This window comes from Ursus maritimus, unplaced genomic scaffold (assembly GCF_017311325.1).
Source record: "Ursus maritimus isolate PB19 unplaced genomic scaffold, ASM1731132v1 scaffold_18, whole genome shotgun sequence".
In the NCBI taxonomy this organism is placed as follows: Eukaryota; Metazoa; Chordata; class Mammalia; order Carnivora; family Ursidae; genus Ursus; species Ursus maritimus.
The window spans coordinates 47,151,682-47,178,762 of record NW_024424230.1 but is presented as its reverse complement, the minus strand read 5'-3'; the positions used below and the strand labels follow the sequence as shown (position 1 = coordinate 47,178,762).

The window sequence follows — 27,081 nt, the reverse complement described above, 5'->3', positions numbered from 1 at the left end:
GCGGGACAAAGCGCTGCCGATGACTGGTAGGACAGGTGTCGGCTTCCTCCTCTGTCCGAGCAGCGCTGTTCCTCCCTCGACGGTCGCTCTGAGAGGAGATGGGCACCCAGACAAGCCAGGGGCCAGGCCCTCAAGCCTACGCTTACAGCCAGAGGTGCAGGGCTGACTTCTGCCCGCTCTCGGCAATGACTCGGCACCCCTTGTCCCCCCTTGTATCCTAACACGTCTCGGTGAGCTGCCCATCCTCTCAGGCCGGCCTCCTGGGAAGAGGCCGAGTGTGGGTGCCTTTGGTGCCCCTTCTCATCTTTCTCTGTCCTTTTGGGTCTTTTGGTTCCTTTTCTTCACCCTCAGGCTTTTTTTTTTTTTTTTTTTTTGTTCTTTGTTCCTTTCGCTTCTCTCCTCTAAAACAGACTCTTTGGCAGAGGCTCTGATAAACACATTTGCACCGAGGTGTAGATGGCTGATAAAAGGTGTGTTTCTTCTCCCAGGAGTGTTTGCCCTGCAGCGAAGACATAAATTTCTAAGGGTGGAATTTCAGATCATCAAGCCAGGTGGAAGAGGGCCTTAGGAGTGAGGAATCTTCCCGAGGCCACCCTAGGCCTGCTCCCGAGGACGGCCCTGCTGCAAGGTAGCCCGTGGCTGGTGACGGGAGGCCCGGGCTGCTGGCCGTGGGAGGGGCTGGTCCCATGGCCGAGACGCTGGCCTTGCTCCACGACTGGAGTTTGAAATCGTGGGGCCCTGTCTGAAAATCTTGAGCAAGAGTCTTGCTTATCCCGGAGGAATGTTTGGAAACACTAATAATGTTACATTTGTGGCGAATGTTTCATTATCTGACTGTTTTCTTCAGCTGATGTGACGGACACCTCTTAGCTTTAAGGAGTCTTGAACTGGCCTTTTTTGTGGAACGTCCGAAGTTCCCACATCGAGGTTCACTCCTGCTGACAGAAACCGGTTCGTTTCATCATTCCTCAGCTTGTCTGAATCAGAAGTGGTTTTGATATTCAAACGCTGACCTCTGGGCAAATGAAAAATGGCTAAGTCGCAGTAAAATTCCTCCAGGCTTGGCGCATACATTCGTGAGCGCATCGCTGCAGAATGGGATCCCTGGGGCTGATGTCAAGACAGGGAACACCGGCCCCCACGGCCCCCACGGCCCCCACGGAAAAGCCTGCCCCTCCCCTGAGTTCTCTTAATGGGCTTGTGAGCCAGCCTGTTCCGCAGGCTGGGCACATGTCGGCTCTCAGAACAACCCCTGCCCCATTTGAAAAAATAATTCAACTCCGTATAATTAAAAGCAAAGAATATTGGTTAATGTTTTTTTCCCCTCTAAAACACAATTCACATGTTAGAGAGACGAGTTTGGTTTCTGATTTATTCTAGTGAGTTGAAAATTCACCGTAAGTTCTCATAAAAAGTTGTGAAATGAATAAAGACCCTCACTCTTCACTCTATTTGTATAAGTTAAAATCCTTCATTTCCTGGCTGTTTTGTCTGCAGCATTCTAAACACCTGTATAGCCACATTTATACCACAATACAGAGGAGCCTTGGAACCTTACAGACTTACGCTCAGTGAAAGCAGTTGGTCATAGAAGACCGCCTTCTGGAGAGTTCCCTTTATGCGAAATGTCCAACAGGCAAATCTGTAAAGACAGAAAATAGATTAGCTGTTATATGGGCTGAGCGGGGAGGAGAAGGGGTGTGGTGACTGCTAAAGATAGGAAGTTTCTTTTTGGGATGATGAAAAATGTTCTAGAATTTATATTATGGTGATGATATAACTAAAATATAAATATACACGGAATGGTACACTTTGTTGCTATGGCATGTAAGTTACATACCAATAAAAATGTTAAAAATGAAGAGACTATGGTCTTGGGTGAAATGGAGAGAAAAGGAGAGGTCTTGGCTTGGACCCTACCTCTATACAGGCATGGGAAAAAGAGGAAGAGTTAGTCCTAGAATTTTACAGACGCAGTAAGAAAGTATTTTGGTGCGGAGATGCAAACGAAGATGAAGTGGTCCTCTTTGGGAATGAAGAGGAAATTGAGGCGAGCTGGCAAGGAACTTGTGGTGGACCCACCGTAAGGTGATCCTCAAAGACCTGCCTTGTGTAATTCCCTCTTCTCGAGTGTGGGTGAGACCTGCGACTTGCTTCTAACCGGTAGAATATGGTAAAGGTGATGGGACATCATTTTCACAGTTACGTTTCATTCTCTAAGACTCCATCTTAGCAGACCAGAGTGAGAGATCCTCCTGCCGGCCTTAAAGAAGCAAGCTGCTGGGATGTGGGCTTCCTGTGCAGAGAGCCAGAAAGCTGGGAGCCGCTGGGGGCCTCTAGGACCTGGGGGCAGCCTCGAGTCAACAGCCAGGAAGAGACCAGCGGCCCTCAGTCCCATGACACAAGGAACTGAGTTCTGCCCACAACCACATGAGCTCAGACGAGGACTCCGAGCTCCAGAAGGAACGCCACCCTGCCAACACCTTGACTGCAGCCTAGCGAGACCCTGGGCAGAGAACCCAGAAACTGTGAGATAATAAAGGTGTGTCTCAAGCCACTGTATTTGGTGTAATTTGTTTGTTTATAGCAATGAAAAACTAATGCAGAGCTGTTGTAGGAAGAAAAGTGATTTTCAGGATCAGGTTAGCAGAAGGGCTTCTGGAAAAGAAGACTCAGGGTGGTAACAAACCTGGGTTAGGACAGGGGTCTTGCTGTTGACGTCTGCAGAAGGCAGTTAAGATGAGTGAAAATCAAATGAATCTGAGAATATGGGCTCCTGTCCACTCAGACTCATGCTGGAAGTTCACATCTTACGGATGAGTGGAGATGCCTGGAAAAGCAGAACAATATAAAAATCTGACTATCATTTTACTGGTGGTAACAATGACAATAATGTGTGTGTGTCTGTGTATGTCCGTGTGTGGTGCGTGCACAGGCACTGGGCTAAACCCTTCTACGCATATTTAATTATTTCATTTTAAAAGATTGTATTTATTTATTTATGTATTTGAGAGAGAGAGTGAGTGAGCAGGGGGAGGAGCAGAGGGAGAGGGTCAAGCAGACTCCACGCTGAGTATGGAGGCCAGTGCAGGGCTTGATCTCACGACCTGAGCTGAAATCAAGACTCAGTCCCTTAACTGACTGAGCCAACCAGGTGCCCCTAATTATTTCATTTTTAAAGAGACAGCATAGGACAGGTTCTGGTTCTGAATTCGGAACAGTTCCAAGGTCTGGCTCTGTCAGCTTACCAACCACGTGACCTTCAGCAAGTCACTAAGCACCCTTTCCCCTGTATCTACACATTTGTAAAACAGGCTTAGTAATACTATCTAGCTCATAGAGTTGATAGGAGGACAAAATGAACAGTGCTTGGCACACAGTAAGCCGCCTCAACCACCGCTAAGTGTTATTGTTATTGCTACTGTTTAATATTGCTTTAGCACATGCTAATTACGTGTACCCCTCTCTTGTTCACTGGGTGACCTTGGGCAAGCAACTCTCTTGCCTTCAGTTCCTCTTTTGTAAAACAGGACTGGGAACAATAGCTTCCTTGCAGGGTTCTGTGAGGATGAAACAGACGACGTCTAGTGCTGTGTGCAGAGGTCTGACTGATGAGATGGTCTTTGTTCCCTTCCATCAGGGTCGAGATGTGCCTCCTAGAAAGAGGCTCGGTGCCAAATAGGACATTATAATCTCTTCCTTTATTCAGCAGTTTTGTCTGCAAGCTTGGGAGAAGCACTGAGCACAGGGACCAATGTGTGTTAATTTTCAGGGAGTGTTAGTTCATCACAACAATTCCTTCATTATACCCATTTCACATATGTAAATCTTAGGCTTCGAGAAGGCAACTTGCCTAATGCTAAGCAGAGTCAGAAATGAAAGGCAGACTTGTCTGATCCTTCCTTTTTTTGAAGATTTATGTGTTTATTTATTTCAGAGAGAGAGCATGGGCCCGCATGAGCAGGGGGAGGGGCAGAGGGAGCGAGAAAGAATCTCAAGCAGACTCCCCACTGAGCATGGAGCCTGATGCAGGGACTCGGTCAAAATCGAGAGTCGGACACACAACCCACTGAGCTACCCAGGCACCCTGACTTGCCTGATTCAAAGCAAAAATATTTCAGGAAAGCCTATTTTACACAGACCACAGAGGACAAAGACCCTTAATACGGTCAAGACCAAGAATATACTTTGAGATGGAATTGGGGGAAAAACAGGTAGAAAAGGACCACCAGCAAATGTGGGTGATGACAGGGAAGAAAAGAACACACACTAAATGAAATTTCTGGTAAACCAGCCCATGACATTCAGAGACATTGAATTCCACTTACATATTTTATAAATACATGTGATTTGTACAACCAAACAGCGACACTGGATTAGAAGTTCTCATTTCCTGGCTCGGGGGTGGAATGCGTGGACAACCCAAGCGAGCACTTCCACGTCTGACTTCTGCAGGCCGTCATCCGAGACAGACGCGATTACAAAATCCCACAGTCTGACTGGGGTTGATTGGGAGGCAGGACTCAATTGGTCTCTTTCTCCAGCTAAACGAGGGAAGACAACAGGCGAATGGGATGAAGTTGTGCCAGGGGCCACACACTCTGACTCTGCGCCAGCTCGTATCCTGGCTTCAATCTTTCGGAATCCCAAGGCCTCCCTGGACAGTACTTCTTACCACCCAAGTATTCGTGTTGCATGGGATAGACCTTTGGGGCAGCCCCAGACGCTGCCAGATAGATACGGTTTTGTCTGTGCAACAGAGTTACCACCGGAGAGCTGTCTGAGTAGCCGGGCTCCCTAGAGCGCTTTGGTAATATGGAATAGAGTCGCTGGCATCCTGGACAACGATGAAGATGACGATGGTGATGGTGATGACGATGATGGTGATGACGATAATATTTATTGACTTGAAGAGTGCCTTGAGGCGATTCGAGACTTTTGTTAAGAGCATGGACTTGGATTCCAGATTGATGGCCTCGGTTGAAATTCCAAGATCTGCTATTTACTGGCTGTGTGACTTTGGACAAGTTACTTAACCTGACTCAGTTTCCTCACCTAAGAAATGGACACAATCATAGTTCCTATATCATCGGTTTGTTGTAAGGATTACATGTCATTACAGCCAATATGTGGGTAAATATAAACATACAATATATATAAATATACACATATAAATGTATACACATATAGACACACAGTATAGATATTTACGTATTTCCGTGCACACGTGTGGGTACAGATACATAGTATATAAAGCACTTCCTGCACTCACGATCAAGGCCATCATTAGCATTAAGTGGCAATCATTAGTACTCCAGCACCCACCGTTGCAATGATTGAGAGCTTCCTCTGTGATAAATGCTTTGAAGACATGATCTTATTTCATTTTTACAGCAGCCCTGTGAGGTATCACATTCCCATTGTACAGATGAGGACCTGAGGAGGAGAGCTGAAGTGAGGTGCTCCAGGTCCCATCAGATGGAGCCAGGGCTTCAACCCTGGTCTGTCTGACTTCAAAGCCTGCCGTGTACAAGGCTAAGCCATGTCATCTCCCCGCGGATGTAAGCAAACTACCCACAAATATCCCAGTGCCTGTATTTCTCTAAGCTGTCCTTAATTCACATGCCAGAACAGAGGCTTAACTACAGAGCTCTCTACGAGCCATACAAATATCTGCGTGGATTTAGCATAAAATGATTTACACCCCCTCTGGTAGAAACCGGAATGTCACATGTGGTACCTAAAAGGCGTGCCACTGGAGAAATGGATTTTACAACCCACAGAGGAAGGTACATGAGTCTGCTGGGGAGAAAGGATTCCTCTAAATGAGACTGTTTCTCTTTTCTCTCCAATAGTTCACACTCCCCGGTCAGGAATAGTAAAAATTCTATCAGGGTGCAACCGGAGAGGAGCGAAGATTATGAATCAGAGACGGTGCTTTCCCGTGCTGAGTGCACTTAGTCCAGAGATATTACCTGGTGCTGCAGGATTTCGTTCCTTCAGAAGAGAGATCGGCCCCTGCTTTGCCAGACAGTGTATTAGGTGCTGAGGGATCAGAGATAAGCAGCCCAGAGTCCCACAGGTCAGACACGCATGACCAATGGAGGGGCTGTGTGCGGGAGTATCTCCCTGCTGATGGCAATCCCAGAGGACTTCATGGTGGAAGTGAGCTGGGCCCAATGGATACATGGGGGCTCAGCAGGCAGAGAATTGGAGAAGGCCTTCCAGGGAGGAGAAACTGTATTTTCAAAGGCACAGAGATATGAACGAGGCTGCTTGCTTGGGAAAAGAAGGAAGGCAGATCTGGCTGGAGCCAAGAGTGGAGAGAGGGGAGGAGGAGGGTTGTGGGGGAATATGTAACTGGTAAGGTCAAGTGGGGGTGTCTGACAGGGAAAGGCCTCGTGTTTCCAGGAGTATGGGCTGCAGCTCTGGGAAAGGGTACGGTCCCCAGGCAGCGACGTGACTTTTCCGTGCTTGTAAAGATTGGAAACGGGAAAGACTGGAGAAGAGCAGCCCAAGAGCAGGGCACTGTGATGTTACGACAGGAGGTGAGGACAGATTGAACTGAGACGTAGCCGCGGGATGGAGGAGAGGGAGAGGATGGCAGAGAGGTCTTTGGGGTGGTTCTTCATCAGATGGGAAAGTCGAGGGGGGAAGCCATTAGGGGCGACGGAGAGCTCTACTCTGCACAACCAGGTCTTTGACTAAACAGGAAACACAAAAGGAGCATCGGCAGAAGGACAACGCAACGTGGAGGTTGGAGGGGGGGGCTGCTCTGCAGGGCGAGTGTCCCGCTGGTTTCTGTCTCAGATGGCCGTCAAGAAAGTGTGGTTGACTTTGCCAGATTCTCGTTCGCGGAGTCAGTGGGGAGATGGAAAGCGGGTGCGGGGCCCATGGGAGAGCTGGCGTGTGGCCACTGGGAGAGGGGCTGTAGCTGAAGCCACAGGGAAGGGAGCTGGCCAGGGGGCAGCAGGGGATGATGGGGGGCTGGCCGCACGCTGGGGGGCGAGCAGCTGGAGAAGGAGGCACAAAGGAGGAGAAACAAGTCATGTAAAGAGAATAGGAAGATTCAAGAAGAGAGGGTTGGCGACGCTCTGATGCCACCAGAGGCCACCTGGGAGAGTCCTGAAGGTCCATGTCGGGTATTCTCATCAGGAGCCGTGGAGAAGCCAGCAGAGCTCCCAGGACTGAAGACCGAGGTGAAGGTGTGGGTGGGAGCGTGTCAGGATCAAAGGAGGCAGTTTCTGCGAAAGCACGCTCATCACTGTCCAGGGGTAGAAACCCAAGTTGGGAGCCCAGCATGATGGCATCTGTGTCATGGGACCATCTTACAACAACATCCTGTCACCAAATCCTGGAAACTAGGGAAAGATTTTGATTACGCTGAGTTGTTCCTGGCACCGGTGCTAATGTCTTGTGGAACCATAAGGAAGAGGAGAATTCTGAAGAAATTGTAAAGAAGTGTCTGGTGAAAAGGAGAAAGAAAACCTTCTCGGCTGTGGAGAGCAGCGCACAGAAAGGGTCAGAGGCGGCAGTGAGCAGGGCAGGTGGGGGAAGGCGGGTGGGGGCTGGTTTGCTCATCCGCAGTGAGGATCTGACGTGAGGCGTAATGGCACTGAAAGTTCATGACTAAATCCTTGGGTCTGACCTGAAAGGCCAGTGGGAGCCACGGAAGGTTTCTGAGAAATGGAGTGACGTTATCAAAACAACATAGTATATGCGGCGTCAGGGTCCAAGGCCAGACTGTCAGGCATGACCTCCATGTTCTACGCTTGCTTGGGCAGAGTCTGCAGTGGGAAGGACTGTGTTTGTTCTTGTCCCAGTAAACTCCAAAAAGTGCTTTGGCGTGGGGGGCTGACACCACACTCAATTGCACATGCAAATACAGTAATTATGCCTGAAAAATTAGAGGTCAGCTGGAGGCCAGCGGAAGATTTGGCCTCTCTGCTTCCAGATTTTGAAATAGCAAATTATGCACGACTCACTGTCTTCCGCCAAGACCTCGTTACACACTTTTGCCAGGATCTCGTTTTTCAATTTCCATTCTTTTAAAGAGAAATCCCCACACGGTGGTGATTCTGGCCAACTAAGTGCTTTCCCCCAAAGTGCGGTTTGTCAGAGCCCCCCCACACCCCTCCCCCGGCCGGCTCCCTGTACCTGCCGGCCCTCTGGCCGGGACCCCGGGGGCCTCAGGGCCACAAAGGAAAATTGCGTGAAGCCAACGGCGCCTGGATTTTCTTAGGAGAAACATTTTGGGAGAGGAGGATATAATAGAGTCCTGAATATAATATGGCACAACAATCTTAAATATTCCAGACAGGAAAAGTTTTTTGTCAAAGCCTCTGACAGTTTAAACTTTAAAGCTTTAGCAAAACTTTTAAACTTTTAAACTTTGAACCTGTTTGAACCTCTCATGATTTATGAATTATTAAATGTACCACTGAAAATCAGACTTGCTCTTTAACTAGGAAAGCTTTCTGCCTAAAAGCAACTGAGAAGAGGGTGACTGGCTGTGGGGGATACGGAAAGAAGGGAGGGCCATGGTGTTTTTGTTTTTTTCTGGAGTGGTATTCCTTTTGGTTCTGTAAAAACCAAATCCAGGAAATAGTTAGGAGATAAAAGGCCCGAGCCAAGGCACACAGTATGAAAAAGGAGGAGAGAGATCAAAAGTAAAATGGAAACTGTCTGAAATTAGTTACATATCGAAATAAGAGTTGTGTGAAAGCATATAATTAATACACATTTGCTAGACTGGTGGTAAAATACACATACGTGAAAGTCACCGTTTTAGCCATTTCAAGTGCACAGTTCAGTGGTATGAAGTGTATTTGCGATGTTGTACAACCATCGCCGCCATCCATGTCCGGATTTTTTCATCTTCCCAAACTGAAACTCTGTTCCCATTAAACACTGTCACCCCCCATTCCTTCTCCGCAGCCCCTGGCAACCTCCCTTCTACGAATCTGACTATTCCAGGCACCTCATGTAAGTGGAATTTATACACACACACACACACTCAAATATTGCACAATCCCACTTATGTGGGGAACTTGGAATAGAGAACTAATATATATATTTGTTTTTTTTAAACTGCTTTCATAATATAGCAACAAACAGGACGAGGGCATCAGGCGAGGAAGAGTCTGAGATTTTCCATGCATTTCAGACAGAAGTGAAAGGCAGGCAAAGTGAGTACAGATAGGAAAAAAACTGGTTATAATTTACGCTTCCCAGAGGGTACCATTCATTTCAATCCTCAGGAGCCCCGAAGCTCTGTTAAAACGTATGGGCTAAGTGGAGCTCTGTCCCTGACAGCCCAGTCTTTTTTTTTTTTTTTTTTTTAATTGAAGTACAGTTGACATACAATATATTCTATTCGTTTCTGGTGTACAACAGGGTGATTCGACAACTCTATGCATGACAAAATGCTCGCCACGATAAGTGCAGTCACCATCTGTCACCGTACAAACTTACTACGATATGGTAGAAGGGATTCCTTCTGCAGTGCTTTTCTCATGTCTTATTTATTTTATAACTGGAACTTGTACTGCTTCATCCCCTTCACCTGTTTCACCCCCGCAGCCCAGTCCTAAGGACTCCAGCGGGTTGCGCAGGGGGTGGCTGGGGTCAGGGCTGGGCAAGGGGGACCAGGGAGAGCTGTTTGCAGGGGGCGGGCACATGCTGGGGAGCTCGTGAAGGGTGAGTGAACTGAGTCCTGACCTCTTCTTGGAGCCTGGGCACGCATGGGATGAGATTGCATGCCCAGCTTCCCCATGGCTCCCAGCACGGACTTGATTACTTCTGTGACTGTGTTTCCACGGGCTTAGGAACAGTTGCTAGAAGCCACGCCCCCACCCTCAGCTCACAGCATCCCGCGTAAACTCTGCGTACATCGTAGCAGCCCACGGGGGAGCAGCAGGAAATTCAGCACCTGCCTCCAGACTCCCCCCCAGCTCCCTCTTCGGTGGAGCTCACCTGGGTGCGGGCACAGTGGCGCCTGGGACGTGCAGCCCGCGCGCACGGTTGGCATTCCTTCCTGAATAACGTCCACTACTATCAAAATGACAGGGGCCGGCAAAAGTCTGGGGTGAGGAAAGGTATGTCTCGTGAGGAAGAAAGGAGGGAAGGCAGTGCTGTTTAAGGGGATCGGGGCCTGGGAGGGGGGCCCCAAAAGGGGAAGGGCGGAGCAGCAGCAGCTAATGGTTTGCTTCGCAATCTGCCACGGGCTGTCCCTCACTCCACCTCTTGGAGAAAGCCTGTCCCCATGTTACCTTTGGGGAGGGTGAACAGGCTTGCCGGGAAGTTGCTTGAGTTGTAACTGGAGCCACCTAGTTCTCCCGTCGCGGGTATAGGGGTGCACACTGCCTTAGTGGCCAAATTTCTGTGACAGATGCCATGTCCATGGGAGGATTCCGGCAAGAGCAAGAAAGGCAGGAGGAGAACCTGGCTTGGGGGGTGGGGTTCTGCTCCTCCTATTGCACCTGTTAGCAGGAGGTGGGGGTTGGTGCCAAGTCCCATAAAACTGGACGAGCACTGTGTGAATGTCCCCTGCCCAGAGTAGGGCAGGGCAGGGTGCTAGCAGGGGCACCCTGCCTGGGAACCCACTTCGCCCGGGGTAGAAGCTCAGGAGTTAGCTAACTTCACCTTCCTCGGACACCATCATGGATTCACATGCTCCATGGGAGAATTTTCTGTGGCGGCTTTCCTAAATCGAAGGGAGGTCTTGTTCCATGATGGATCTCTCGAGGAGCTTTATGCCAAGGACAGCGCCCAGGTTCTTGTATTGGTGAGTTGTCCCTCTTGAGTGGATATCCCTGAAATATGTCTTCCAGTCTGTGGCTTCGCTCTGTCCCCACCCCAGCAAAAAAGAGCCACAGTTTACCAGTTGCCAGAGAGAGAACCACTGTACCCTCCCGTTCTATGACCCTTCCAGTCACCATGGTCACAGGACACTGGAGAGAGTAAGAACAAGATAAAAAAGAGGACAAGATACCCCAGGAAACTGAGTGGAACTTGAGCAGTCTGAACATTTAAACATGGAAACTTGGCTCTGGTTTCATGTCAACAGGGTAACTGAACTGAGAGAAAGAGGAAAGGCAATCCTGAGGTCAGCAAAGGGGAAAGGTTTGGAAGTCGGAGCATAGTCACTATCCCGCCATTTATGGACTGCTTCATATGTTCTAAGCACTGGCGGACCGTTTTATTTAAGCCTTTTCTAATCTTAGAGGAACTCTGGAACCAGACTGCCTGGGTTTGAATTCTGGTTCCATCACTTACTTCCTGTGTGACCTTAGCCAACTGTCTTAAATACCTGCAGATTTCATTTCCTTGACTGTAAAATAGATACTACCTACCTCACAGGGTTGTTCTGATGACTGATTAAGATTTGTGAATCTCTTAGCACAGTGCCTGGAATATAGTAAATGGCATTTGAATGTTGGATATATATGTGTATATATATCTCCACGAGTGTGGATAAGGAAGCAAAGGCTCAGAGACGCTAGGTAATTCGCCAGGGGATGCCCAGCCAAGATCTGAACCCAGGCCTGTTTGACAGTTGCACTCCTGGTCTCCTTAGCTAACACGGTGAAGTGTTTTCAGAAATAGACTCTTTTCCCTGACATGATGGGTGACGATGATGAATGCCGATATGTGCCAGGTGCTTCATACTATTTAACTTAATTCGTATAGTAGTCCTTTTGGTTCTACAGCCTCATCTCCGGGTATTGGGTTGAATAGTATGCCTCTGAAATTCACATCTATCCCAAACCTCAAAATGTGACCCTCTTTGGGAAAAAAGTGTCTTTGCGGATGTAATTAGTTAAGATGCGGCTCTACTGGATCAGGGTGGGCTCTAAATCCAGTGACCGGTGTCCTTACAGGAGGGCCATGAGAAGACAGACAGACCCACAGGGAGAATGCCACATGACCATGAAGACAGAGATAAGAGCGGTATAGCCACAAGCCAAAGAATGCCAAGGCATTTCTGACATTCCACCAGGAGCTGGAAGAGGCCAGGGATGGTCCTTCCTAGAGCCTTCAGAGGGAACATGGCCCTGCCAAACTTTTTAGCCCCTAGAACCATGCGAGGATAGATTTCTGTTGTGTTAAGCCACCTCATTTGTGGTCCTTTATTATGGCAGCCTTGGGGAACTAAAACTCACCAGTCGCCATTTGAGAAACTGAGGCTCAGGCAGGCTAAGGGATTTACCTTAGGTCGGCTCATGGGTGGTAGCAGACCTGGGACTTGACCTTGGGTCTGTCTGACTCCCAACATCACTGGGGGATGTCAGTGAGAGCCAGGGTTGCCAAGGCATCTGGGTCTTGTTCAGGCTTGCTGTCATGGGCACCCTGCCCAGCACTGTCGGGTCCAGTCTCTCTGAACTTGACCCTGTGGTCCAGACGCCATGACCCACGTGCTGCTCAGTGCATCGTGTGGAAGGGACTAGAAACAGTAGCCGTACCTCCCCTACTGCTGGGGAGCAAATCCACCAAAAACTTGGGAGAGAATTTCTCAGTTAAGCAGGTATTAACTTGGGTTTCCTTTAAGTACAAGTGATAGAGACAATTATTTCAGAATAATAAAAATTTTAGCCCCTGGAGAATTACTTGATAGTATATCCCTGCAGTGCACAGAATCAGATGAATGATCGTTCATTACCACTTTCAGTTCACGCGTGGCTTTGCTGTTTATTCCCTCTGTAACAACCAACTATGAAGCTGCCGGTGAACCCCAGAAGCAGAATACTGGCAGTAACTCGCACAAACCCAGGTTCTCCTCCCCATTCCCTTCCCTCGCTCCTTGTAGCTGAAACAACCCTCTGGAGTGTGGTCTTTGTTATTTCTTTATAAATAAATACTTTTGTCCGATGGGCATATGTGTGTCCACAACGCCTGTGTGGTCTGGCCATTTCTTCGACCTTGACTCTGGTTTTATTCATCCTGCCTCGATGACTGGCAGGTCATAGTCTCGGTAGCCCGAATGACTTATTGAGAAACGTTTTCTTGAGCGTGCCGGGCACTAGGCACCCACGGACTCCGTTCTCGTGTGGTCCCACTCCCTTGATCGCCTCTCCCGGTCCTGCCCGCAGGTCTGGCTGCAGACCCGTTTCTGGAGACAAAGGTGCAGCACGCGGCGAAAGGAGGGCCCATCATGTAGCTTGAGTGACCAGAGTACTGAGAATGGGGGCCGTGTGCCAGGTTACGTTTGTTCGCCAAGTCTATTAGGGCATTTGATAGCTCATTTAGCTCCCAGGTGCTCTCGCTATGTGCACGGTCACACTTCTTTTTAGAAGGGATCTAAACAAAGGCTTAATCCCGTGGCATTTTTTACACACACACAGGGGCTTTTGTTCCAAGCTCTTCTACATGCAAATAATAATTCTGAAGCAGTTAAACAAATCTCCTTGTCACCCACGGAGGCCCATGCCTGTCTTCCTATTTTGCAAAGGGAGCAGGCACACAGGTGAGGCCCAAAGGAATTGTTTCTATGAGGGGAGATTCAGGTCAGGCTGCTCTTGGTGGGTGCATTACACCTGAGGTAAATGTCAGGACTTTTCCCAAGCAGGGGCGACACCGGGGATTAGGAACAGGAGGCGATGAGGCTGGGAAATGGAGAACGTTAGGGGAAGAGAGACTTCGTTCAATATCGTGGCTTTTTGTGGGAGGGGAGGAAGGGCAAAATGCATCCTTCGCTGATTCACAGAGAGAACGGACTTCTGGTGCCTTCCCTCCCGATGGTCACTGACATTCTCCTCCGTGAATAAGCACAGAGAAGGAAACAAAGGAAAGGAGACTTCTAAGTAATTCCAGTAAGTTGTTCCTCCGGCCAGAGACTCAGCCTAGAGCCAGCACACTTCAAAGACAATACAGTCGCCTGTCAGCTGCAGAATTTCTCTGTCCGAGGTAAAATATTTCATGGAGGGATGAGGCAAAAGTTTTGGAAGGAGAAGGTGATAACATGAAGCCAAGGAAACAGGGAAGGAATGATACTCCGGCAGGGGACATGCTTGGGGAGCAGGGGGACAATTCTGGCTTAAACCTAGAAGGTAAAAATGTCATAACAGGCGAGCAGATGTCTTCTGGCCGAGAGATCAAAGCTGTTGCATTTGGAATGCTGTCACGATCCCTTTGTAAGAGATTCTCCAAATGGATGAACGGTGACCAGTGAGTGTGATCGCGAGAAATGCTTGGATGGAAATCATCAAATCCAGGAATTATCACGGCTTTTATTCCTTTCCCTGGGAGATTAATCATGGGTGGGGCAAGGACCAAAGCCAGAGGGATCTAAGATCATAGGAAGAGACCCCCAGGGCTTCCAAATGGACGTCGGAGGTTATATTTTGGACGTGGCCAGTGGTGTTTGGAAGGGTAATGCTTACTCAGTGTTCACTCTGTACACGCAGGGTCCACAGACCAAAGGGTGGAGGACGGGGACTTCCTGCCAAAAAAGTAGCCCATAAAATGCTTTATTAAGCACAGAGAAATGAGCTTTGCAAGAACACACTCACACACGTGCAGGAAAATGATCAAGGTAAAAAGCCAGTAAAAACCTCTGAAAGCCAGAACTGTGGACATTCTTCAACTTCGATGAAAAGAAAGAGCAGTCATCATTGTAACAACCATAATCAAGTGACATTTCCAGCGATGAGGGGTCATGACATTAGGCCATTTCCTCCGGGAAAGTTGGTTATGGCTTGGGAAGTGCTGGCTTTTCTGGGGCCTCTCTCTGAATAGTGGGGTTGATGATAGATTTGGATTGTCTGAGGCCTGGTGGCCCCACCACGACTGGGAGCAACTCAGAACCCGGAGGAGAGGGTTGGGTCCCAGGAGGCCTAACAGTCCTTGCCTGACCTCCTCCCCCTCCTCCCCTCATCCATTCTGGGTTTTCGGACAGCCGAGAACAACTTCTTGCCAAAGTCACGGTGATGGATTTGGGGGTGTCCCCTGTTTGGGGGTCTGGGGATTTCAAAGATCTCAGCTGCGTCTGTTTTAAGTCTTACTTGGGTGTGTCTGCATGACGGATGTGCCACTACCGATAGAGGGGGGACTCGTGGCAAGGAGACGGGACCTGACAGTGTGGGGTGTGTAAGGGTAACGGGGAATTTAGGGCACTGAAGAAGCTGGAATTATTTTTTTTTTTTTGGTAAAGATTTTATTTATTTATTCGACAGAGATAGAGACAGCCAATGAGAGAGGGAACACAAGCAGGGGGAGTGGGAGAGGAAGAAGCAGGCTAATAGCGGAGGAGCCTGATGCGGGGCTTGATCCCGTAATGCTGGGATCACGCCCTGAGCTGAAGGCTGACACTTAACCACTGTGCCACCCAGGCACCCCGAAGCTGGAGTGATTTTGAGGAACCAAACCAAACCAAAAGATGCATTAAAAGAAATGAAGGGATCCCACCGTTTACACAACAACGCCCCAGTCCTCTGGCCTGGTTTATGAAGCCCCTCGTGGTCTGCGCCCCCTGCCTCCACCTCCCTTGTGGCTGCACCACCACCAGAGCCTGAGACTGCCTGCAACTCCCCAAGTGGACTGTGGGGGGGCTGACTCGCAGGGGTCCCGAAGGCTCCCCACCTCCGGCAAGTCACGTCCCTGTAGAATCCTCTCCCCTTGAGTGTGGGCTGACCTAGCAACTTGTTTCTAACAGAGTGTGACGAAGGTGATGGGATGTCATTTCGGTCCTGCTGGCAGACTGGTGCCTCTCTGACTTGCATGCTTCAGCAAGGCCGGTGGCCGTGTTGAAGAGGACCGCTTGGCAGGGAGCTCCAGGCAGCCTCCAGCCAGCTAGACCAAGGCCCTCACTCCAACAACCCTTGAAGAACGGCGATCTGCTCACAACCATGTGAGCTTGGAAATGGAGCCCTCTTACGAGCCGTCGGATGAGCCCCCTGCCCTGGCCAGCACCTTGACTGTCGCCTTGGGAGAGCCCTGAAGGTGAGGACCCTGCTAAGCCGTGTCCAGATTCTGCCCCACAGACACCGTGAGGTAAAAAATGTGTGTTGTTTTAAGCCACTAAAGTTGTGCGTCCTTTGTTAGACAGTAATAGATATGAGTGTAGAGCCCATGAAATGTCATGGATCAATGCCTTTGCTTCTGATCTTCCTAATGCCCGAAAGCCCTCCTCCACCTCCCCCTTGCCAGCGTGGCCGGTCCCCGCTCGTTGTTTAAGATGTAGCTCAAATACTATATCTTCAGAAAGGCCTGCACTGCCTTCCCCCCAAAACCCTGCTTTCCCATGGGATTGACTTTTCCCTTCTTGGACCTTGCACAGACTTTTCATAGCATTTAAACCTATGGAGCAACTTGCTGTATTTTTAGCAATCTCCATAGAAGCCCTCCAATTCCTGGAAGAGGAAAATATTTTCACTTGTTACAACTGCAGTCAACCTTTCAGAAGCACGTGGAATCCATGACCGAGAGGGCTTAGGCGGTGATGGAGGAAGGGCCCAGCCTGGGCTGGTGGCGAGTGGGGTTGCTGGGGAGCAAGCTAGGTGGGGGGAGGGAGGTAGCCTTTGCCCCACGGGCTTTGCGAGAGAACAGAAACCGTGAGAGAGAGGAGATGGCGGGGTGCGTCCAGAGGGAGAGTCAATGCTCGAGTGTGAGCCCAGCTCATCGGGTAGCACAGGGCTGTGCAGGGGACACAGCTCAGCGCCACAGAATGTTCTCACATGTTGTGAACATGTTATGCCCCCACCCCCGTTTTTTACCTCTTTGTCGTTTTATATGCTCTGATACATCGTTTGCTTATTGCTCGGGGTGCCCGCCACGCCGTCTTGTTGAACGTTGTAGTCGAGGGTTTAGCGGAGAAGGAGGCCCATGCTTGGAGTTCAGTAAGAATGTGCTGAGAGCACTGTGGCATTGCCACCTGTGGGGAACGGGAACCCTGGAACAGAGAAAACAAAGGAGAACCGGCCCCAGAGGGGTGATTGCTGATGGCCGGGAAGAGCCTGCCCTGCTTCTCCACACCTGGCCGGTGGGACCCCCTGGCAGGGGCACTTGGTCCTTACGCCTCCCACCAGCTCTTACTGACCATCTAACAAGCACCAAGCCTGGTATCGAGCTTGGGGACGCTATGACAAGGCAGGACAAGGTTCCTGACCAGGGTGGAGAGAGCCTTGAAGAACATGCAGGGACTTCCAGGTGAGGACGGAGGAGGGCCCAAGCTAAGGGCTGGGCATGGAGGGGGTGGGACAAGGGGGGGAACACTTGTTTTGGGGCTCTGTCAAGTCAATGGTGGGGAGGAATCTGCATGTCCCCCATGAAGAAGGATATTGTGTCAGACTGCTCAGGCTGCCGTAACCAGCTCCCATAGACTGGGTGCCTCAAACAGCTCTCTCGGCTCTGGAGGCTGGGAATTCCAAGATCAAGTTCCAGCAGGGTTTGGCTTCTGGTGAGAACGCTCTTCCTGGCCTGCAGACAGCTGCCTTCTTGCAATATCCTCACACGGCAGGGGGAGCAGGTAGGGGGGTGGGAGAGGGAGAGAGAGAGCTCTGCTTCTTCTTATAAGGCCACCAATCCTATTGGCTTAGGGCCCCCCCCATGACCTCACTTAGCCTTAATGGCCTCCCAAAGGCCCATCTCCAAAACCTATCGCACTGCGAGGCTACGGCTTCAACATGTGCCTCGTGAGGGACCGAGTCCCGTCCAGAGCAGTTGTTTCCTTCTGGAGCCAGGTGGCTCACTCCACGCAGAGACAACCCACACTCCACCTTCGCTTGGGCCACACGGCCAAACAAAAGGCCAGGGCTCTCCAGGCTCGGGGTGGGGTGCCAGGGCATCTGCCTCTTTGTCTGAAATGACCTCAGGCCCCAGGGGTGCCACTGCACAGTTGGAAGCATTGGCCTTTCCTGGCAGGACCTGGGCTCTGGAGTGGGCGGGATACTTGTCATTAGAGGCGATGGCCCTGCCTTGTTGCAGCCTTGGTGCAGGGAGCGTCTGCTACGCTGCCCCCGTGGTAGGATGTCGCCTCAGCACCGGGGAGAGAAGAGCGTTGACAGCCATTATCTTGCCATCAGTGATGGACGCGATGCCCGTGTCCAGGATGGACTCGGATGTCAGCCCAGTAATGACTGGTCCACAGGCTCGAGGTGTTGCCCTGGGTTCCTGAGCACCTGTGCCTCCGTGTGCGAGATGTGAGCAAGGTCCTGAACTGCCAGCAGACTTGCTTCAACCACAGATAATTCTCCTTCTTGCGGCTCCCACATCTCAGATCACTGGTTCATGTGGAAGTGAGGACACACATCTTATGTGACCGAGGGACCGAGGCAGTGGCAGAGAGCATGGGGCTGATACCCATGGGGCTGATACCCATTCCTCTGGCCCACCCAGGAGAGCTGTGACCGGCAGGCCTCCCTAAACCAGCCAGACTGTGGTTCGGGGGAATTCGCTCACCTCGAAAACATAAGCCCTTTTCTGCTGAAAAGCAATACAAGCTCATTATAGAAAGTTGGAAAATATGGAAAAGCACAAGGGGAAAAAATTGTCCGGAATTCAACCATTCAAAGCCCTTGCTACTGTGATAATATTGTATCTTATTCATAGTTTAACCCATGGGTATGCTTGTTTTATAAAGTTTTAATCATATAGTAAATGTAATTTTATCCTGATTTTTAAAGGTTCCTGTTACTGGGTAAGCATTTTAAGAGGTACTACAAACTTTATAAACTTTATTATTGCCCTTTTAAAAATTTCCTTATAAACATAAATGCTTTGTTTTTATTCTTTGCAGTTTACCAATTGTAAGTGTTTTAAGCAATGACTTTGCCTCTGGGGAAACTCTGGGCAGTGGTGTATTTTTATTAATAGTACTTTCTGAATTTTCTCTGTTCTCAATCTAGATCTCAAACTTGATTCAAGAGTTGCTTATTAGTAATTTTAAAATTCCAAATGTGGGTGCCTGGGTGGCTCAGTCAGTTAAGCATCTGCCTTTGGCTCAGGTCATGATCCCAGGGTCCTGGGATCAAGGCCCACATCGGGTTCCCTGCTCAGCAGGGAGTCTGCTTCTCCCTCTGCCCCTGCCCCTGACTTGTGCTCTCTCTCTTGCAAATAAATTAATAAAATCTTAAAAAATATATAAAAAAATTCCAAATGGTGGGTTTTATTTGCTAAAAATCACTTAAAATGGCTATTACTCAAATTGGCAGCTGTGTTATTCCTCTTTGCTCTGCACTTTCAACTATTAACTATTTAATTAATGTTGAACATCTTTGCACATGAATCTCTTCCCTTAGTACATTATTTCTCAATGGGAGTGATAACTGTCCTGAACGTGGGGTGGAAGATGGGGGGGGTGGTAGTGAAATAAATCTCACTCTTTCTGTGTGTAAAACATGGATATAAATGCAGCACATAAATATATGGTTTATCTGTGTTATAAGATTATAGGGGACACAAGAAAAAAAGTGCTTAAAAAGGCTTTTTAATAAAGGGCTGATAATAAAAAGAAAGGGTAAGAGACAGTGGATGGGAATAGAGACCCAGGATGGAAATAGTAACTCAAAGGGCTTGAGCACATTTAAAAATTATTTATGTATTTATTTTTAAAGGTTTTATTTATTTATTTATTTATTTGAGAGAGAGAGAGAGCGGGGGGAGGGGCAGAGGGAGAAGGAGAGAGAGAATTTTAAGCAGACTCTGAGCTGACCATGGAGCCCGATGTGGGGCTCAATCTCACGACCCTAAGATCATGACCTGAGCCGAAATCAAGAGTCAGGTGCTTGACTGACTGAACCCCCCAAACGCCCCAAAAGGCTTGAACAGGTTAAAGGGCTTCATACATACTCCAGGTCCGACTTCTCCAAGGGCTGTGCTGATACACTCTATCTCCAGCAACATAATGGTTTTATCCTGATTATCTCATTAAAAAAGTCTGTGAAGTATCCACAAGAGAAGAAGCCTTTTATAATCCAATTCTCATTTTGAACATTTAACAATTAGTGTTGTCAGGAGCACGAGCCTTGATGGGCTGAAGGAGCGCCCCTGTCGGATGAGCGCGGGGACGTGTGCTGCATCACGATAGGGCGCACCTGAAACTGATTCAACACCGTGCGCTAACTAACCGGAATTTAAATAAGAACTTTTTAAACAAGAACACAGGCTTTATAATCAGCAGGTGTAAGCTCTGCAACCTTGGGCACTCAAGGGCACTCAGCTCAAGGAATCACTGAGAAGGTTGGGTCCAACCAGGCTTTGAAAATGTGCTAGAAACAGGGGAGGAGCCACCTGACCCTGGCATCCAGACATTGCTACCAGAGTTACTCTAGAACCAATTCTCCCTGTCCCCTTCCTACTGCCACTTGGTCCTGATTAAAATCTGATGGCCAGACCCCATCGCATGCCCATGTCCTGGCTGCCAGGCGGAGGAGGAAAGCAAGCGTGTGGTTTTGCAGCCTCTGGTCGGCAGAGAAAGGGAGCCCCGGGCTCGTAGAGGGAGAATTTCCCCACACCTAAGAAGGGGGTCAGATACCGGGCAGCTAAGACACAGAAGCCAAGAAGTCTCAGGACGTCCTTTACGGCACTTCAGAGCATCTTTGGGAGGATGACATGAGCTGAAGCGTGGAGACGCCTGGCATTTGGGAAGGGCTCGGGAGATGGGAGCTGTGTGTCTCCCGTAACTATTCTCAGCTGTAGCTCTGCTCCGCACGGGAGCTCCTGTGTCAGGACACGCACACGTGCGCGCACACACGCACGCACACACGCACGCATGCACATGCACACACCTCTTTAAAGAAACACGCAGTAGGTGAAAGTTCCACATAGGATGCTGGGAATGCCACAAGGCCATCTCTGTTTATGCGCCCAATGGTTGGTAGAGCCCAAAACTCAGAGGAGGAAGAGACACGACTGGCGGGCCGGCTGGGAAGGCATTGCGGAGGAGGAGGGCAGAAATGGGTGATGAAATGAGGGCGGTTGCATAATTTGGCTCCTGCCATGGGCTTGCCTGTGTCACAGTTCTTCAGCACAGGCCAACGGCCCCCCGGGGTGACCCTTCATTTGCTCTGCAGCCTCCAGAGCTTGGGGGCCGCGTCGCCTATGTGGTGAACTCTACCCCTCAGCTGGCTGTCCAGGGACATGTGCGTTGGTGGACCACATGAGGCCTTCTGGAAAGCCCCAACTGGTTGCCAGATTGTCTGAGAATCCTGACTCCTACTATAATACTGCGAGTTGATACCTGCAACAATAGCTGTCCATCCCTTTGGACATTAAATGCATACCAGCCCCTCCCGAGAGTTCCTTCCAGTTCCCTCATGCTCCCCGAGGCTGGGCCCAACACCTGCCCACACAATGGGCAGGACCGCCATGTCCTTGCCCAGATGGTGGGAATCTGCTTCTGTCTTTTAGTTTGACAACACCAATGAGCTGCTATTTTTAGCTCTGCATGGGAAAGTCTGAGGGAGCGGGGAGAAAATGGATCAGCCAAAAATCTTTTCCAGGGCAGCTGCCTTCTCAGCCAACATGAAGCAAGAGAGGGGAGAAGGGAGGTAGAGATGTCTCAGTCACTCCATTAAACACCACTGACTGCAAGGTCCTCCCTAGAGCACCCTGGCAAGTAGGGACAGCAGAGAATTGAATCATTCTTGGGAGGCAGACATTCTTTGCCTGTGAGAGGGACAGGAAAGGAAGAGAGGAGAGATTCATTGTCTTCTGAAAATAGCAAATACCATCAGCAAGGCTCTGTGGGAGCTGCCTGTGGGCACTGAGCAGGACAGGAGGTGACCCAGTGGTGAGGGGTCTGGTGACAGGTGATGGGAGAAAGGCCCATAAGACAGGGAATGTGGAATGAGGAGATGGGGGGCAGGCAAGCAGTTGGTCCCCATCAAACAGAGTGAGAGGTTTGGTGCAGGGAGGCGGGCAGAGCAGGGGCAGGGCCAGGCAGAGGAAGGAGGCCCCGGGAGGTAGGTGTGGGACGTGGTGGGGGTCAGAGAGCGCAGTCAGGAACTGGCTCCAGCCGCTGGGATGGAATCGGGGGCAAGACTCTAAGCCTGTGAGGAAAAGGAGGGCGGAGAACACGGCCTGTCTTTGGAATAAGTGAGGCGTCAGCAGGTACTTCTGTCATGGAGAGGTAACATGACGTATTAGGCGGGGGGCTTTCAGACCGACCTGTGCTCAGATTCCCAGTATGATTCTTATTAGCTGAGTGAGCTTGAGCAAGTCAGTTAGCCTGTCTACACTGCGGCTTGCGTGTGCATTCAATTGTCTTCACCAGAATTACTCCTGGGGCGAGTACTGTGTTTTGCAGGAGAGCCGTGATGTCCTGTTTGGGGGATGATGCTGACGCCCCAAGACATGGACTCTACCCAGGGAGAGCAGGGGAGGGAGGGGGACTGTGCAACATGCATTGCACCCCCTCCTCTTCGTGACCCTTGAGTCTCCAGCAAAGTTCCAAGCTCATGAATGATTTGGTGCAAAGCGCTCTTTCGGGAAAACAGGAAGGGCTGAGGTTTGTGTCGGGGCTGACAGGGCGCGGAGAGGCAGCAGAACACATGAACGGGAAAGGGTGCCAGCCCACTTCTGCGTTACAGGCACGAAGGGGTTAATGATACAAGGGTGGGGCACTCATGCCGGGGAGAAGAACCCCGTCCACCGCCTGGCATGAAGCTGGCCCTCAGCCAATCATGGAGCTGCTCATTAGCTGGGGGAACAGACCCGGGGAATTGGAGGGGATGCCGTGGCCTGGGCTTCAGGTTCAAGGAGGGGCTTCAGCCACGGGAATGAAGCAGAACCGCAGACACTGACCTGGGGCCGGGTGGGGTGAGTCAGCTCAAGGACGACCTGGTCGGAGCGCCCCTAATGCTAGAGCCAGGCTCCTGGATGGCTTAGGAGGGGCTGGGCACAGAGCAGGACTTGGATTTGCCGTCCAGAGGCCGAATGATCTCTAAAAGCTATTTCTAATCTTTCTTGAATTTGACAGATGCCAGACGGAGAAAAAAATGATGACAACTCAAAAATGATTTTATTTTATTATTATTATTTTTTATAATAATATTTTTATTATATTATGTTAGTCACCATACAGTTCAAAAATGATTTTAATGTTCACGTGTTGTACCCAAACCTAAGGGCTTAAATAAATCCATAGAAATCTCTGTTTCTCGTGCAAAGGACAACCATGCAAAGTTGTGTTCTTTCCTCTTGTTTATTTAAAACCCTTGTTTTTGACTTTTTCATAAACCTGTTCCATTACTCCTAATGCAGCTGCATCTCGAAGTAAAATATTGGAACTTAAACCTAAGATAAAGCTGGGGTGCCTGGGAGGCTCAGTCGGTTAAGCCTCTGATTCTTGACTTCGTCTCAGGTCATGATCTCAGGGTCGTGGGATGGAGCCCTGCATCAGGCTCCGTGCTGGGCGTGGAGCCTGCTTAAGATTCTCTCTCCCTCTCCCTCTGCCCCTCCTCCAATCTTGTGTGCGTGCCCTGTCTCTCTCGCTAAGTAAATAAATAGAATCTTAAAACAAAACAACTAAGTTAAAGCTCAGGAAGAAGAACACGTGAGCAATTTCGGGTGTTCCTAGCCTTACAAACTTCCAGAAGCTGACCTACAGAGTTGAAGATTTCTCCTGTTCACCCATAAACTTCGAAACTTTTTCCTTTGACAAATACCTGCGATAGAAAACTAGAATTACTGACCATTTCCAACTTAATCATTCCCTGAATATACACAGACACACCCCAAACACAATTCCGTCTTTCCAGGGAAAATCCTGAAAGACCACGACATTCTCTGGCGAGGGAGAACACGTCACAGGCTGCCCCTCCCCTGACACATTCACTTTCAGCAGGTGGTGGTCTTCTTCCCTGGCCGAATGTCAGGCCATCCGATGACACCTCACAAATGCTCCGAAGCACAGGCTTTGAATTCATGGCGTTGGGGGTGGGCTCCGTGTTGGCTGTGAAAAATAAAATATCTCCTCTCAGTTGAAAATACCCCATTTGGATTAGAAATTGTTCTTAGTGTGTGTCCTCACCTCCGATGACCACTTCTTTTTTTTTTTAATTCAAGTTAGTTAATATAGAGTGTTTTATTAATTTGAGGGTAGAGTTTAGTGATTCATCAGTTGCACAGAACACCAGCGCTCATTCCATTAAGTGCCCTCCTTAATGCCCGTCACCCAGTGACCCCATCCCCCCACTCACGATGACCACCGTTTTGATGGCACTACCGCGTGTGCGTTAAAGCACACGGGGTGTTATGTCTTCCGGCAGGATGCTTGTTTCTGTCTTGAGATTTAAGAACACTGTGTGCCGTGGGCTGGGTTCCCACATGGAGCCTGGAGCCAAGGACTGTCACGCAGCTGAGTTTTGAATGAATGCTCCCAGGAAGCCCAGGGGTGTGGCATGGGGCAGCCCCGGGGAGGAGGCTGAGCAGAGAGGGGATGTGAAGCCAAGTCCTGCAGCGGGTCTCTGAGGACAGGGCAGGACCCACATCCCAGTGTCCTGCTCAGGGGTCGGAGGACGGAGTGTCTGCTCTCCTGCAACTGGCAGAGGGCTGCCCTGCAGGGTTGCGAGTTCGCAGGTGCTCCCTGTGCACAGGTGAAGTGCTGGCATCTGAGGGCAGCCCCCGACCGAGGTGGTGGGGCCAGCTGTGGGAGTGAAAGCACCTGGAAAGGGTCCCTCAGGGAGACGCTCAGTGACAGCTGCACTGTCCCAACAGCTTACCTCTTTGCTGTCACTTCACACCACTATGCCCCGGTGTCGCCTTTTCTAGCCGTGTTGAGTGCGCCTGGCAAAACTCTATAGTGCCCAATGCCATTTCCAGCCTGGAGAGACAAAGATAAACAGTACGGATGGCCTTCCTGCCTCCCCAGAGCTTGCGGTCCCCGGTACAATACACATTAATAAACAGGTGTGATAATGCCGGGTGATAAGTGTTAGGAATGGGGGTGAGTGAACGGGGTGCCACCTGGACTTGGGAGGTCAGGGTGGTTCCCGGAGGAAGGGACGTTTCATCGGGGACCCACAGGGGAAGTGGACAGGATAAGAGTAAGCCGGCAGAGGGCTGGGGAGGTGAGGGACATGTTCCTGACAGCGCGTGTAAAGGCTGGGGCAAGAAAGAAAAAACTTCTGTATGATTGAAAGACAGAAACAGAGCCAAAAATGAAAGAAAGGAAGAAAGGAAGAAAGAAAGAAAGAAGGAAAGAAAGAAAGAAGGAAGGAAGGAAGGAAGGAAAGAAAGAAAGAAGAAAGAAGAGGTGGAGCTGAAGGGATAGGCAGAGGCCTGACCACAGAGACAGATCAGGCGGCCGAGCGCGGGAAGGACCCCACTAGCAGTTCCTTGCATTATCATGGACTTGTCTCCTCTGTGCCTTCTCATCAGACATTCCCTCTGCCTGAAAAGTCTCCTTTCTAGGTAATACCCTCAAGCCAGGCTTAGGGGTCCCTTCTGTCCCAGTGCCCCAGCAGTCCGGGCATACCTCGGCCGCACTACACCGAGCCTGCCTCTGTTCTCCCGAGCCTCCCCGCTGGACGGAGAAAAAGCAGAGAGCGGGGACCGTCTCTGTGCACCCAGGTGCAGGGCCCGGCAGGGCAGGTGCAGACCAGCTTCGGGTTGGATGGCGGTTTGGGGCCAGCAGAAGGTGGTTGACCGGAAGGGAAACGGGAAGAGAATGGAGAGGCAGAAAGGGACAGAATATCGAGAAATGGAGAGAGAACAGAAAAGGGAAAAGAAGTGGAAAATGTCACTCAGATTTTCAAGCTTCTTAGGGGAAGGGAAGAAAAGGGCAATTCTTACTAGAATGAAAAGGAACCACAACGACCACCTTTAAAACTACAGAATATAGGAGAGAAGTCGAGTACAAAAGAGTAACTGGATGGATCAAGGTAAAGAGGCCCTTTGACGGAGGCTGAGTAATAGCAGTGACTTGGGCCTCTGCCCATCAGTTAAGAGCAGGGCTCCTCTGAGTCCTCCAAGCAATCGGAATGGTCAGTACCCGCTGCAAAACTGTGGTTGGCTTTTATGGCTTTAATTAAATTGAATTAACTATAATAACCAGGGCTTCTGTCTGCCCCGCTCTCCATTTCAAAACATTCTATTTTAGCTGTTGGGCACGGAGCTTCTGTGCTGAAAATCAGAATGGGGTGTGTGTGTGTGTGTGTGTGTGTGTTTCCTTTACTAGAAGGGCAGGCTGATCTTTGAAGAGCTGAATTACAGTAATAGGAATGGAAATGAGTTACTTAGGGCAGCCCCAAGTCCCTAATGCTGTCACTTCCTTACATCTCGGAGCCCCGCGGCGGCATGGGCCACCGTGCTGGTCAAGTGCGGAGGGGAGAGCTCGAGCGTCGAGTTAGGAGAGCTGGCTGGACAGCCCGCTGTCTGTCCCTCACCATCTGCAAGATCTTGGGCTCCCCTTCCAAATGTTTTCTTATTTCAATTCTAGAAGCATACCTTGGGGAAGGCAAAAGAGTTAAACTTTTAATGCTTTAAATAACTTCTTCTAAATACAAGCCTGTTTGGAGAAAAAGGAAAAAAAAAACAGGCAAATGTCTGTCTTTGCAAAAGAGCAACAGGAAACCTCAGTTGGCAATGTTTTCCTGAATACTTGAGAGAGCCGAAGGTCAAGGTGCAGAAGGCCTAGCGCGGGACTGCGGGTCAGCGCCATGTTGTGCCTGCTCAGGGGGAGCTGTGCCTCTCTCATCTCCCTGGCCAGCCTGGTACCAGGAGCTTCCTTCTGAGTCCTGTGGAAGATTTCTCCTGGGCCCTCCGTAGGGTCTCTTGCGCCTCCCACATCCGAGCCAGCTGGGGCCCAGTGGAAAGTAGTGAGGGTGATCTATCCTTAACTATCCCAGGGAAAAACCCCTTGCAAGTGACAGAAAAAGGTCATCCTTTCTCAATACGGAGAAATTACATTAGGATTCTTGGAAACCACAACAAAAATCAGAACAAAGAAAAATCAGCATCCACTGTGTCTTGAAAATTCAAGTACAGAGCAATGATACATTGTAGCTGTGTGTTTTTCATGGGGCGGAGTCTTACTAGATCTACAGTTCTCAAGGACATTCTGGATGGTGACAGCAGCCATTGGCAGTGGGGGTTGGTGTGGCCAGGGCTCTTCCATCACCGGTAGGCAGACAAACAGAGGGG

General features: G+C 49.8%; 1 protein-coding gene and 1 long non-coding RNA gene across 2 annotated transcripts; one reads left to right on the top strand and one right to left on the bottom strand.

Annotated features, from left to right (window-relative positions):
- Positions 1 to 344: 344 nt before the first annotated feature.
- LOC121103265 lies at positions 345 to 10,028 on the bottom strand. The gene is made up of 3 exons (XR_005835421.1): positions 9,976 to 10,028; positions 2,690 to 2,830; positions 345 to 1,642 (listed from the first exon to the last, which is right to left on the bottom strand). It is a non-coding gene; the product is annotated as an uncharacterized LOC121103265 (long non-coding RNA).
- Positions 10,029 to 16,014: 5,986 nt separating this feature from the next.
- Positions 16,015 to 18,924, top strand: LOC121103264. Its single transcript, XM_040632661.1, has 2 exons — positions 16,015 to 17,145; positions 17,923 to 18,924. Exons 1-2 carry the CDS (start codon positions 16,439 to 16,441, stop codon positions 18,110 to 18,112), a joined length of 897 nt encoding a protein of 298 aa, XP_040488595.1. The 5' UTR covers positions 16,015 to 16,438; the 3' UTR covers positions 18,113 to 18,924.
- Positions 18,925 to 27,081: the final 8,157 nt, after the last annotated feature.

Coding starts and splice junctions, on each gene's coding strand:
- LOC121103264 (XM_040632661.1), top strand. CDS start 16,439: ATGGAGGAAGGGCCCAGCCTGGGCTGGTGGCGAGTGGGGTTGCTGGGG. Junction 17,146..17,922: donor GAACATGCAGGGACTTCCAG/GTGAGGACGGAG, acceptor GCCTTGTTGCAG/CCTTGGTGCAGGGAGCGTCT.